A 14959-nucleotide genomic window follows, 5' to 3' on the forward strand; every position below is an offset into this window, starting at 1 on the left:
AAATAACATTTAATGAAATAAGTGGGGAGACTATCATAGCTACTGTATATTTAATCTAAGAGACAGTCACTGGAGTACATGTCTAAAGAAACTGTTTTAGAGCTGAATATAGAAGTATCACACATTTGATATGACCAAAAAGTACCGTTAAATAAAGCATCTTTTTTTGGGGGGGTGGGGGTGTAATTCCAGTGAGTTAACTCTCAATTGTATCAAAAGTTCCCTAAGATCATACTTACCCCCAAACTTCCCAAGTATTAACTTTTAAAGGGAAACATCAGCACTTATCCTTTCTAAAATTTGCTTAATAAATAGAACCTGTAGATATTGCCATCCTACAGTCTTCCAGTAGAGGAATCAGTCTTTCAATAGAAAAGCTGTTAGCTTACTAAGCTAGTATGAATGTGTAAGAAACTCTTGGGGTTAATGAAATAGCTCTTTTAACTACTAGAAAGACTACACAGGTGGTTCAACAGAATTTACTTGTATATTTTCCATTTTCTATACTATTTGAAGGCATAGGATAGCTTTGTTATTAGCTTTCTTCAATATTGTGTTTTGTTTATCCAGTAAATGAAAATGCAGTACAAATTTTATACAACTTAGGAGATTAAAAAAAAAAAATCTCCACAAGAGAAAGCAACTCAGCAGGCCCTGGTGTTAAAACATTTTTCCAGAATAAAAAGATAGGCAATTGCATTAAAAGGCAGTTTTCAAATATTTAAATTACACCAAGATTCCTTCCAAATATCTGCCTTGTTCAAACCAATGCAACAAGTTCTTATTTATTGTTAATAGTGGGGCATGAGTTTTTGGTAAATGTTGACAGTTTACTTTTTTCCATTATCAAAAATCTTTTAAAGTGCTATCAAGCAGCAAAATAAGTTGCATCAGCTCTCTGCTCATGGTAGAGGTGCCAATTCCTCGTGGTGGAGGTGCAAATTGTGAAATCCCAAAAGGTAGAGTTTAACAGTAAGTAGTGCATGAAGAAACAGTAACAAGTGGCCTAAATACAGAGTTGGACAGAATCAAACCAGTTATGTCTATAATTGCTCAACTGAAACTAATATAGGTACATTCAAAATAAAGTTTGAGATTATAATTGGTGTTTAGAATCAAATTTGAAGAATTTCTTGATAAAATATAAATCTGTTCTTTTGAAATTAGAAATGAAACTATCAATTGATGGAGAGCTAGAGACTTATTAACCCCTCCTACTCAGATAAGGAAATAAGTGACAAAGTCTCTTGCACTGAAGTTATGTATTTTAACAGCTTTACATGTAATATTCATATATAAAAAACTTTAAGTGCTTTTCTCCAATTTAAAAATCTAAAGAATTCAAAAATAAGGCATTCAATATTTGAAAAAAGTACAGATTTACAAAATGTGTATATTCTGTCATGAAAACTCCACACCAACATTATACACTTGGAAAAAAATACAAACAGGATATATTACAAATTTATGTAAGCAATAACTTAGTTCACACCATGCAATAAAAAGTACATTAATCAAGATACACAAGCTTTTGTAGGTTCTAAACCGAAGGTTTTTTTTTCTGCAGAATCCTTAAAACCTGTGGCACTTAAAATTTGTTAGCCTTTCTACTGAGAGGTAAATTATACACAACAATGATGAAAAAGATTAACAGACCAGTTGTCTATTATGAATCATTCCAGCTTTGTTCAACAATGGCCGAAACTCTTTTCTCGTATTCTCGTTTGTTTTCCTGATAAAGCTGTGCTGCCTGGCTGTTGGCTGGACTATTTGGATTTGGTTCATCCAGCAGAGACTAGAAGGAAAGACAGAGATAAAACATATTTGTAGAGTTATTCTTTATATTAACATGGGTCCGATATGGAGCACAGAAGTTGTATAAAACAGAAATTATTCTATGAAGAAAGACAGAAATTAGTACGTCTTACATATTTTTAGATCTAAGTACTTTCAGAAATGGTTTGATAAATACAGTAAGAAGTTTCCTGCTGCTAGAAAACTTAAGCTTTCAAAACAGATAGTTCTTAATTGCCTTAAGATCTCTAATCTCAAAGAAATTGGAAAAGAACAGTATTCTTCAGCATACTGAGACATTAACCAGGAAATAAACAACTTGATTTGGTTAATACACAATATCTATAAAATAGCTTAGCAACTAACATTTTCCAAAGTTAAACTCTATTACTGAGGTAAGTTTGCAAATTTCTGACAGTAAGTTGGGTGGTGTACCTTGTTTCCTTTAATCAACAAAACATATGCACCTAGCAGCAAGGGAATGAAACAGGAAAGCCGAAAACACTTTATAAGATGACCTGAATTAAAGCAGAAGTGTGACAGAAAAAACTTTAAAAAGGTCATAAACCAAAAACGTTACTTCTGCTCCTCTCAAATCCATATAACTAAAACATCACTCACCCCCCACCCCTCCCCCAAACTGTCATTCAAGGTCAACTCAAATATTCTGCCAGAGTACTTTGGCAAATAGTTATTTACTTTCGTTTAAAATAGAATTTCTTGGATGGGGCAACATACTCAATGCTTCTCTGCACTTCTGCAGTTTCTTGAGGTCCCTATGTTTTTTTCTAAACAATCATCTTTATCTCTCCCCAAGAAGACTCTTCTTTTTGGGCACGAATAATACTTGACCCGTGAGGGAATTCCCTGGTGGTCCAGTGGTTAGGACGCTGCACCTTCACTGCAGGGGGTATGGGTTCAATCCCTGGTCAGGGAACTAAGATTCCACAAGCCTTGTGGTGTGGCAAAAAAAAAAAAAAAACCAAAAAACCCAAACGAAACAAAACAAACACCTGACCTGTGAGAACACTTTATACTTAAATTTGATCAGAATGATTGTGTATTTGATCCAATGTGGTCACAAATGAAAAAGCAGATCGGTTGTATAAAATTCATGAGGGTTTTGTCCAAGCTCTGCCACTGGTTACCTTAGTGTCGGGAAGGTTAGTTTGCTCACTTGGCCTTTAAATTGATCCTAAAAGAGCCAATTATATCCCATAGAATCTTGAAGTTAAGATGCATCCTAACACATGCTTACCTGAATTGATGTTAAGATAGAAGATACATCGTATGTTGGACTCCATCTATTCTGAAGGATATCTAAACATATGCTACCATCAGCATACACTGCAAAGACAACACTAAAATTGGTTACATATTAACTTTGTCATTTCTAACAATTAAAGAGAAATTTTTACCACAAACCGAATGCTTGGCTCAGTCAGAAATCTTGAACATTAGTCAGTAACTAAAACTTTTTGTCTCACAGGAAAATCAGTCTCAAACTAAGGACTCTTTACGCGCCTTTTGATCAGGAGGCTGAGTGAGAGTTAAATTTTTTCATTACATACCATATAGCAAATCTGTTTAAATTCCACATTTCCAAATATTCCTAAATAAAATTCTTGGGGGGATAAAAAAGCTGAATTTTTGACATAGCAATTCTACTCTAAAAGTAATAATCATGGACATGCAAAGTTTTATTTACAGGATGTTCACTATAATACTCTTTATAGAAGTGACAAACTGGAAACTACCTTTGGTCCACAGTGAGGGGACTGGCTAAATAATGGTACATTATTAACGGTACATACCAATACTGCCGCCAGAAATGATATACATCTACCATATGTTAATTAATGTAGAATGACACCCTCAATATATTACATTAATAAGCTTCCAATTACTTATTTAGGATAATTCCATTTTTTATAAAGAATTATTTATAAATATTTTCATCTGAAGTATATGCAGTCACAAAAACATTTGTAAGACTAAATGCCAAAATGTAAATATCTGTAAATAGTAGGATTATGAAGGGTATTATCTTCTTTACCTTTCCTTGTACTTTATGATCTGTTTTTCCAATAAGTATGCATTCCTTTCATAATAAAAATAAAAATCAAGGGATTACCGTTTTAAAAGTCTAACATTTGAGAGGCTTTTCCCCCCTCCTGAACTGATTATGTGAGAATACAATGAACATAAATTTTTATCCAGAACTTGCCAGATTATTTATCTCTACAATAAATTTCCAGAAGCAGAATTGCTGTGTTGACAAAGGATAAATATATTTAAATGTTATAGATACTGCCAAACTGTGGAATGCAGAACAAGCCAGACCACTCTGCATCAAACAGGAATAAGTGAGGCCTTTTTGGGGAGAGGAGGCAAATTACACTTAAGTACTGTCATTCCTCAGGGCTCTATCCTCGGTCCTCTTCCTTCTTACCCATTACACACCCTCTGGGCAATTTTATTCATGGCCTCAATTATTACTATCTATGTGCTAGGTACTTCCAATTGTTAGCGTTAGACCAGATTTAACTCTCAGCTTTAAAGCAGCATAATCAACCGCTTACTGTGTATCCCATAGGAACATCAAACTTAGCAAGTCCAAAGCAAAAATCATCACCTCTGTAAAACCCATAAAACTGTAAAATGATTTTAAAGTTTTGAACTAGTAACTATTTTTGAGAAGTAATCCAAAAGTAAACTAGAAACTGAACATCCATCAACTGATGAATGAACAAAATGTAGTCTATCCATACAATGGATTATCATTCAGCAATAAAAGGAAATGAAGTACAGGTATGTGTTACAACACAGATGAACCTGAAAACTGTGTCAGCTGAAAGAAATCAATCACAAAGGACCACATATATTAAATGATTCCATTTATATGAAATGTCCGGAATAAGCAAACCTGTAGAGTGAAAATACATCAGTGGTTGCCTATGGCTGGGAGGCGGGGGGGATGGGGATGGGGAGTGACTGCTAATAGGCATGGGATTTTGGGGGGAGGGTGATAAAAATGTTCTAAAATTGATAATGGTGATGGTTGCACAACTCAGTGAAGATACTAAAAACCACTGAATTGTACAACTTAAATGGGTGAGTAGCACAGTATGTGAATCTTTTAATAAAGATGTTTAAAAAAAAGCAAACTAGGAAGTTAACTAAATAAGGTACTGATAGTGGAAAAAAGGGAAACCATGTTATTAATATGAAGGGATAAAAATCAAATACGCTGTTTCCTTATAAATTTGTTAAGGCTGAAAATCTTAAGCCTATACACATATACTCCTTGCACATTCCAGTCTTTTCTACCTTGATTTACAGAGCTCCCTTTCTACAGTTTGGGTCGATTCACTAACAAGTCTAAGCTAGTAAAGCTACAGTAGAATAAATGATAATAAGTGACTTGAAAATTTCCTCAGAACAGAAACAGAAAATAAAATTAAAGCTGCCTTGCCTCTGGGTGGGGGAAGACCTTGAAAGAAAAAGCAACTTCACAGCAATAAAGCACAAAGGCTAAATCTATGATCTAATCTATTATTGGGAAGTCACCTTGATTCCAGACACACAAACACACCTCTCTCCTATGAGTAGGGAGATCCCTATCTGCCTGCAGTTTTCTCACGTAGTCTGTAGTTCTAGACTAGATGCACAATCAAGAGGACCTCTGAAAATGTTCCTCCTGAAAGTAAGTTAACTGATGGAAAACCACATTTAAATGTGCAAAGGATATAAAAGGGAAAGAGAACTTAAATATTCTGGAAAATAAGTCTTTCATACAGTAATTTATAATCCAGGAATACAAATTTATTAGAAGTAAAGAGCAATAAGTCAGGAAGAGCAAATTTAATTACAAAAGTCACTTAGCAATCATTTATGGAAAATAGTAATAAACTGCTAAAAGTAAAGATAGTAACAAGGAAGGAAAACTGTATTTAAAAAAAACCCTTAAAAACATACAAACCTTTGACCTAGTAATCCTACTTCTAAAAACTTATTCATGGGTATTTGAGAAGATTTATTTTCAAGAAAAATGTGCTGTTTAAAACTGTAAACAATTAAAAATCACCAACTGGACAATGATTAAATAAATAATGATAAACTCATATAACAGAACATTTTGCAGCCATTAAGAATGATATAGGGAATTCCCTGGTGGTCCAGTGGTTAGGACTCCATGCTCTCCCTGCTGGGGGCCCAGGTCCGATCCCTCGTTGGGGAACTAAGACCCCAAAGCCGCGTGGGGCGGCCAAAGGAGGAGAAAAAAAAAGATACAAAAGAATGTTTAATAAGTGAAAATGTTCATGTTATATATAAATTACTTAACCTTACATACAACATGATCTTAATTTTGTACATTTACCTGCAAGCTAAATTTTAAGCTATAAATCCTTAGTATCTTTCACATTTTGATAAATAAATAGATATTACTTTAAAATCAGAAGTTATTAAAACAAAACTTTATCTCAAATCTAGAACCTTGATAAGATTCCAGACTACAAAAGTATGGTTAATATTGACATAGAAGCAACATCTAGAAGTGGGCCCTAATAACGAGAAGTATGGGCAAGACCTAAAAGGATGAAACAACTCTTTTTTCCTCCTATCATTTGCAAAGGCTAATAAATTGCTACTTACCATTTGGATGAAACATTTTGGATAAAAACCTAACAGTTGGCGGTTTATTTGGATATTCTTCAGAAAATTCTATTACTAGTTTAAAAGTACCTAGATAGAAACAAACCAAAATAATTACAGTAAAGACAAGCATAACTTTTCTCTCTCTTCATCAATGAACTCCCAAGCCCATGCTGGCTTTTGCACGACCATACAAAAATTAATGTCAATTTTGGTTTAGCGCATAAAACATACTAAATATACTATTTAGGTACTGATAACATACAGCATTGGCAAGCACTTGGGGGGTACAGCACTTACATGTGCTACTGGTGGGAACATTAACTGTCATATTGTTGGAAAGCAATTTTGCCCTAGCTACCAAAATTTTAAATGCACATTTGAGGAACTACAAATAATTTATTGTAACTTAGAAGGGGGTGCCAAATGATTTTGAGATGGGCTCACCACCACATGACAAAGGACTCAGATTGGAGGCATGGCCACTAATGTGAAAAGTCTGCTCTGTCCCTATCACTTAAGTATGCCAAGAATCAGTTAAGCATTAGTGTAACTGCCTACTGTTGGTTATAGACCAATACAGTACATTTTGGTCAGTCTAAATCATTATCTTATGGTCAAAAGAGACAGGCATTTAAAAAAATTATGCATTTATAATAAAGTCTATCTGTTCAGAGTGTACAAAGAAGAGCTCTTAACTCAAATTCCAAATCTATTTAGCAGAAACAACCACTGTTAATAGTTTCGTGTTTGTCTTTCTAGCCTCCTTTTGCATTTATTCACTATCCAGAGTCCTTTTGAGGAAATCTACCTGAAGGTTGGATACGTGCTCCAACCACAACACCTTGGGCATAGTAAGTTGAGGCTTATTCCTAATGAAGTCAATAAAAGTTTAAAACCATTCCAGATGTCTCCACAAGCTTCTTTCCTTATTTCATCAATGCAGTTTAAAAAAAACAAAACAAAAACCCTTTCTCACCCTAAATTCTAAACTCATGACTCCAGTATCAGAGGCATGTGTTCAGTAAAATATTTAATATTTTATTTTCATTAGTCATATATTCAGTATGTAACCTCTACCTCTTCACGTTTTGTTTGGAAATTTGGGATTAGGGAGGCCAAAGATACAAACAAAATCAAAGATGATATTTAATTCACATTTTGATATATTAATAGAGATTCTATGAAATGTACAGTTCATTAGCAAAGATAGCCTTATACCTAATTCTATAATTTTACAGTTTTAATTATAAAAATGTACAACATAAACACTTCAGACAAACACAAATATGAAACAGCTTTTTTTAATCTTTTAAAATTCACATTATGGGGTCTCAGGACCCCTTTATACTCTTACTCCCAACCACGCCAAGTTTCCAAAGTGAAGTCACTGAATGTGAAGTTGGGAAGAGATACATGCAACAGCATACCATTTTATGGTATTTCCACCAAAAATTGAAAATAATTTTAAAATATGGGCTCTTTAATAACCAACTTGCAAAAATTCCCCCAAATTTTTAAACAATCTATTCTCATAATCGGTATAAGCTGCCTCCAGCACATCACAGGCTCTATCTATATTTACTATATTAGAAACTATAACTCAAGGAAAACTTAACATATTTATTAACAACTGTATACACATTAACCTAAGTAACATTTAATGAAAATAACTATATTTCCCCCAACCAAGTTAGTGAGAAGTGTAACATTGTTTAACATATTGGCAAATCTCTTAAATGATTAGCTTAATAGAAGACAGCTGCATTCTCTTAGCTGCTTCTGCGTTCAATCTGTTGCAACGTGCTGTTTTGGTTGAGGTACAGGAAGAAAATCAGGCCTCACACAAATATGCAAATGAAAAAGGAAAAGACTATTTTCATAGCCTTTTCAGATAACTGTAGATATTCTTTGATATTACACCGAAGAAATGGTACGTTTTTAAAGGTTAGCTGCAATGTAGAATCTGAAACCACATAAACTTTCTGCATCAGTTACATTAACAACTGTTGCATACTGCATATATCTTTTATCCATCCATAATTTTCTAATACATTGGCCATTTGGAAAATATTGGTTCACTGAGTTATCCAAATCTTCTAAATGTAGCCATATTTCATTACATATACACTCCATCAAAAAAAAAATCACAACAGGTAATACCACCTACTGATCTCATGAGAGAAGTCTTAAAAGTATTGGGAAGCCGTCATTTTATCAGCAGCTACAAATACTGTCAGTCACTTTGCTTGACCTAACAGCTTATTTTGGTAACTTTTAAGAATATGTCAACCAAATACATACTCGAGTCTAAATAACCGGAATTTGTCTGTCAGTCATTCCTTCAAGTAAAAAATGTTCCACGAGAAAAGCAGTAATTGAAGTTGCAGCTCAAACGACTGCAGAACTGCTTTCCCTCTAGACGACCATCATAGTTTGGTATGCAAGAGAAGTGTTTCATGCATACTTCCAACTTCATCACGCAGAATGTTAAAAGGATGCATACTCAACGGTCAGAATTTAGTAATATTAATAAATTCCCACTTTTTCATGAAGACATTTTAAACTGAAACTGGCATCTTTTAAAATGCAAAAAATACAATGACTCCCAGCAGTTTGGTGCCACTGTCTTGATATATGCCAAGGTGCTAAACTGCTTAGGGCCAGTTTTAACCACTATCGCTTTTGTACCATCAGAGCTAATGTTAATACAATGAAAAAGGCAAATGTCTCACTACTGGTATGAAGACAGTTTTGATCCCATGGAACCCCTGAAAGGGTCACAGGGAACTTAAGGGGTTTATGGACCACCCTTAAGAATCCTCTGGTATAAAGTAAAAAGCTGAACTCCTTGAGTACCTCCCTTCAACTCCTTAACCCCCATTTAGAGGTAACCACTGGTAACAGTATGGTATATAACCCCCTTTAACCACACACACTTGCATGCATGTATTTAGTAAAAATGTGGTATTACAACATACATTCTGCAACTTTTTTGTCTCCTCAGATATATGTCCAGATCTACCTTATTCTTTAATAGGTACGTAATATTCTAGAGTCTAGATATATCATAATTTGCTTAACCACTTCTCCTATTGAACATTCAGGTTATCTCCTTAAAAATACTTCTGCAATCATTATTTGTACAAATATCCTTGATGGGTTAATTCTGAAGCCACTGTGATAACTAAGACAAACCTGTTTAACAATTTTTAAAAATCCATGCTATAATTAGGGAAACTAAGTATCTGGTTAAAATCAATTTGAGAAGTTCAACTATAAAAACATGTTAGAAGGAGTTTTCCATTTTCCTGGCTCTTGGTGAAAATACTGAATTTAAGACGCAAAAGGTCCTGCAGAATGGTAACTATTTACGGGTGTCAAATGCTAGCTGTTACGTGAAGCTACTGGCCGCTGTGTATGATTAAGAACAATTTCAGCTCAGCACCTGATCAATATACATAAAGTTAAAAACGCATGATTACCCTTCTGATGTTTACCTCAGGGACACTTTTAGCATGATACAAAGCCATTTAAACTATTCTCAACATAGACCCCACCATCTAATCTAGGCTTAGAGTTCTACAGCCAATACCAAAGTAACAGGGAACTAGTAATGAAGGTGATCAAGCTGATTTGAGAAGACAGTCCTTTGTAAACTATAAATTCTCAGTAGCATTATTTAGTTACAATTTGACCTATTAACAATAGAAACTAGTTAACTAGATAGGTTGGTGTTACAATTCCCTACTTAAAAGAAGCCTCTTAATAGAAAACATTGAGAATGACTTACCATCTTCAAAGGGTGTCCCTTCTGGTCTGAAAACAAGAAGATTTCTGATTAAAAGAAGTTTTTCATTCTGCTTTTTCCTGATTTTCACAAGTGGAAAGAATAAACTCAGAGAAAGAGGGGCTCATTCTGGTAATTTGTGGAGTATTTAAGTTATTATTAATTTAGTATCACCATAGCCCTGGATTTTTATTGATGTAGACATAAAGGGTAACTTTAATTTTCAAAGTTTTCCTTTTAGGGTGGCTTTTCAAAAAACAAAACCAAAAAAACCTGTCATAATTTTAGCACAAAAAGAATTCAGTTCATAAATACCAACGCTTTTGTAAATATCTGTATTCTTAAGAGGAAAAGTCTTACTTTCAATGTAAGATGGAAATCAATACCCTTTAGTTTAAGATAATTATGACACCATGGACTTCCCTGGTGACACAGTGGTTAAGAATCCGCCTGCCAATGCAGGGAACAAATGTTCGAGCCCTGGTCCAGGAAGATCCCAACATGCCGCGGAGCAACTAAGCCTGCCTGCCACAACTACTGAAGCCTGCGCACCTAGAGCATGTGCTCTGCAACAAGAGAAGCCTCCGCAATGAGAAGCCTGGGCACTGCAACGAGTAGCCCCCACTCGCTGCAACTAGAGAAAGCCCATGCACAGCAATGCAACCAAAAATAAATAAATAAATTTATATTAAAAAAAGAAGGGCTTCCCTGGTGGCGCAGTGGTTGGGAGTCCGCCTGCCGATGCGGAGGACGCTGGTTTGTGGCCTGGTCCGGGAGGATCCCACATGCCGTGGAGTGGCTGGGCCCGTGAGCCATGGCCGCTGGGCCTGCGCGTCCGGAGCCTGTGCTCCGCAGCAGAAGAGGCCACAGCGGTAAGAGGCCCGCGTACCACAAGAAAAAAAAAAAAAAAAAGATAATTATGACACCAAAGTGTCCTGCTTTTCAAAAGAGCAATAGCTCTTGTTCAAATCGACTGGATTTATCTGATGTCACCAAGAAAGCCAGTTTCTTTTGCCCAAATCTTTTTCTTGCTACCACATTCCAATTTCATCTTTCCTAAGCAGCAACATGAAGTTTAATTACCACTTGCAAGGCACATTCAGGATCTCAAAGAAGCATGCTAACAGCCTGAATTAGAAGTGTAAACTACCCTCATTTTTCCACTAGTGTTTAACGTAGACTCTCATAACTGATTCAAGAGCAATTCAGAATTGTTTACAAAAAGTAATCCTTTAAAGTTTTAGTGCAAAACCCTAGTTTAAAAAGAGTGAAAGAAAATACAATCCAGTTCTAGAAAACTAAAGAAAAACCATATGGAAAATTTAAATTAAAAAGCATATATAAAATATATACTATCTGTAAAAGGTAAGAATGCATCTCAAAAGGCTCCATTCAATTATTTCACACTGAGGTGTGAAACATTTTTCATTTAAATCCTTACCATGGTGGAAGTTCTAGTATTTTTGGTTCCTAGCCTTTTTACAGTTCTAGTAGAATGCAAGCATAAGAATTTGCTTGGCACATTTTCCACAAAATAATTTATCTTTCTCCTTTAGTCTCAAATGACATTTTTATCAAGTAAAGCCCAAAGTGATCATAAAATCATAAATTTTATGTAACTGCCGAAACTCTTCTCAGAATTCTTTTTTACCTTGCAGTTTCTGTAAGATCCCTGATCCCTCAGCTTCCTTTCCTACTTGTTATACATTCACTTTTCTTAAAAGAATCACCACACCTACCATTTGTCATTTCTTTCAACTCACCCAAATATAACTGCATTCCACTGCATGATGTTGTTTTCAGATGGTGCGCCACTGACACCCACAGGTGGGTCCTCTTGCAATCTAGAAATCCAGAGTAGAAATTTTAAGAGTTGAACATTAAGGCCACTAAGAACGCCAAACAGAACACCTATGGACTGTACACCATCTACTTTGAGAAACAAAGTAAATCAATTTCCTTGCTCTTGTGCTGGGCTGGAATAAACCATGACTTAAAAGCGCCTTGGAGTCATCCCTCTTCAAATATCACCAAAGTTAAGATATCTGTTCAAGAACTGCCTTCAACAGTAACAACAAAGTAAAAACCTCAAATGAAAAAACAATTTTACTGTTGTGAACATGCAAAGACTTTGTGAGTCCTAACCACAGTTACTTGTGCAACATGGCCACCAAATATTCCTCCCCCCAAAACCAAAACCAAAACCAAAAGAAACCCACCTCAGTGTAAACACTAAATGACTGAAAACACACGTATATCCAATTTAATTAGGAAACTAGTTTTAGGCAGTAGAGTTACTTTATCCCATTTGCTTCAATTGGCAATAGGTTTTAAAGTAATCAAAGCTTTGGTTAGGTTTTCCCCTCAGTCCCTATTTTAAAAGCTCTGCACCAACACTAATCTACCTCTCAGATCATGCAACTCAATACAAAGCTACCTTCCAACATTTGTCATAATCAAATTCTTGCAACCGAAGACCCTTGGAAAACTACCAAAGATGCCAAGTATACAACTCAGAATTAAGCAGAGAATTGCAGTAAGAAACCAGGGTAACAATGGCCACGAACTGGGGAAGTTTTAATATTTGAATTTCACTCATGGGAGTTAATCTGAAATGTACTGGTTTCAAGCTGTAGAAAGTGAGTTCTGCACCAAAATGAGCATCTCCTTTTAAAGACTGTCATCTCAGTAAAAAATAAATGCTACATTTTATATATATATATATATATATATATGTATACAGACTGCCATGTGGTATGATACTTGATATTAGTCACCCCCCAGAATGGCTCTTTTTAGTCAACCTCAAGCAGAATAGGCCACAACGGACAGAAGCGTTACAGGATATACTGCTTGAAGCCCGCCCACCAAAGATAAAGGCTAAGTTACGAATACACTCAATGATAAACTGGACAAAGCCCCAAACAATGGCTTCCAAGTGCCTCATTTAAGAGTTTATAATGAAGTTGAGAGGTTACTTCCCGAGCCGCCGTTCTAAGTTTTTACACTAGGTATTTTGCCTCAAGCAGGGCGGGTCTCCCTAGAAAAACACTTAAAAATGCGCAGAGGAGCGTAGCGCTAAGTTTTCTCGGTCATTTTTCTCCCCGTACCTCCAAGCATTCAATCAACGGGAAACAACTGTAAAAAAGTCACTTCCTCCTCACTAACCCCAACACCTCCTAACAAAACCCTACTTTACAAAAGGAGGCCCAGGGAGTATCAGGTTAGCGCCAGTCTCCAAGGCGGCATTTCCCCAGGCTTTGGAGGCTATAGATAGGGCTTTTTATACACCAGGCCACAGAGCTGAGTTCCAGAAAGCACTGGCAGCTGGGGTTGCCAGCCCGAGTCCCAGCCCTCTAAGCCAGTTCTCAAGGTCCTTTCAAGAGGGCGGGGAGAGAGTCGGGTTTCGGAGGATCGGTTAACCCCCGGCCCCAGAGCATCAGACCCCACCCTCACTGCAGAAAGAATGGGGAGGGAGGGAAGGTTTGGCCCCAACCCTGGCCCTCGAAGGAGACCGCAAGGCCATCGAACAAAGCTAACTGGTGCAGCTAGCGAGAGGAAAGGCTTCTGCAAGGGCCTGCTTTTAAGGCAGAGAGAGGAGGTACGGCAAGGTGCAGGGGCGGGGGAGGAGGTTTGAACGCCAGGGCGAGACACCGGGCAACTGGGACAAGTGGGCAGCAGGGAATCCTAGGACAGCCCATGGCCATCTTTTTACTTTTTGAGGGGGAAGGGGTGGCGAGAAGGTATCGACATTTCTTACGTCGGACGAATGAACAGGTAAGGACAAGAGTGCTAACAGGGGCTAGGACTGGGCTTCCATCCGTCCCGCTGGGCCCACAGCGGCCCTCTTAGGGTCATGAGAGGAAGGTTCCCGGATCCCCGCCCTGCAGCCCCGTAGCTTTGGGGAGGAGCCGTCATCCAGACGAAGATGAAGGCCCTTACCGCTTGAAATCCCGCATAAGTCTCCTCCGGGCCGGGGTCGACATGCTCCCCAGCTGCCCCGCGGTCAGTCTGAAAAAAAAGAGTCCCGCGCAGCCCCCCCACCCCCCGGCGCGGCGGTCGAATCACTGTGGGTCACTGCCTCAGCCGAGGTTGCACAAACAACCCTGCAATGACGTCTCCCTCCGCCGCCTCCAGATCCCTCCGCCCTCCGCCAGTACCATGGAGTGAGGGATGGGGAGAAGGGGACGGGACGTAGGAGAGCTCGTTATGGGAGCCCTTTAGCAAGGACGCTATCCATTTTGGCTTCCTGAACGAATCGACCAATTATTGTTCTCTGTGCTCAGGCTGGAGATTGTGATTAAGAAATACCGAAACCGAAACACCAACCAGTTTCCCCCTCTTTTACTAGTTTAGGCTCAACCGGGTGGGGAGAGAGGGACGCATCCGGGGCCAGAGATATCAGGGAAAGGAGGTAGGATGACGTAAGATCACGTGACTGCCGGCGGTGTTGTCAACAATCCACGCCTGAGGGGGAGGGGACGAAGTATCTAGAACCACGTGTCCCTATGACGCGATTAGAACGGATCACGTGAGAGCGTCGCCTGGGTCCGAGTTTCTGCCAGGTCTTTGAACCGGGTAGTTAAATTTACGGGGCTGAGGGCGGGTATACACCTTTATTAGTTTTCCGTCCAGTTTGTCCAATGAACGGCAGTTTATGAGGTGGTGTCGGAAGCAATAGTTTGTTTTGCTTCTTAAATCTTTAAAATAGACCCAAAA

General features: G+C 37.5%; 2 protein-coding genes across 2 annotated transcripts in view; one reads left to right on the forward strand and one right to left on the reverse strand.

Annotated features, from left to right (window-relative positions):
- Window positions 1-463: 463 nt before the first annotated feature.
- On the reverse strand, window positions 464-14331 carry UBE2B (ubiquitin conjugating enzyme E2 B). The gene is made up of 6 exons (XM_060008840.1): window positions 14183-14331; window positions 12004-12084; window positions 10244-10269; window positions 6451-6540; window positions 3053-3141; window positions 464-1795 (listed from the first exon to the last, which is right to left on the reverse strand). The coding sequence occupies exons 1-6, from the start codon at window positions 14224-14226 to the stop codon at window positions 1667-1669; spliced, it is 459 nt and encodes a 152-aa protein (XP_059864823.1). The 5' UTR covers window positions 14227-14331; the 3' UTR covers window positions 464-1666.
- Window positions 13131-14959, forward strand: part of CDKL3 (cyclin dependent kinase like 3) — an 86299-nt gene continuing 84470 nt past the window's right edge. The window contains exon 1 of the mRNA XM_060008838.1: window positions 13131-14017. Coding sequence (XP_059864821.1) covers window positions 13940-14017 — 78 coding nt within the window. The 5' untranslated portion in view covers window positions 13131-13939. The remainder of the gene's footprint in view (window positions 14018-14959) is intronic.

The sequence above is a fragment of the Delphinus delphis genome, chromosome 3 (genome assembly GCF_949987515.2).
Source record: "Delphinus delphis chromosome 3, mDelDel1.2, whole genome shotgun sequence".
Classification (NCBI taxonomy): Eukaryota; Metazoa; Chordata; class Mammalia; order Artiodactyla; family Delphinidae; genus Delphinus; species Delphinus delphis.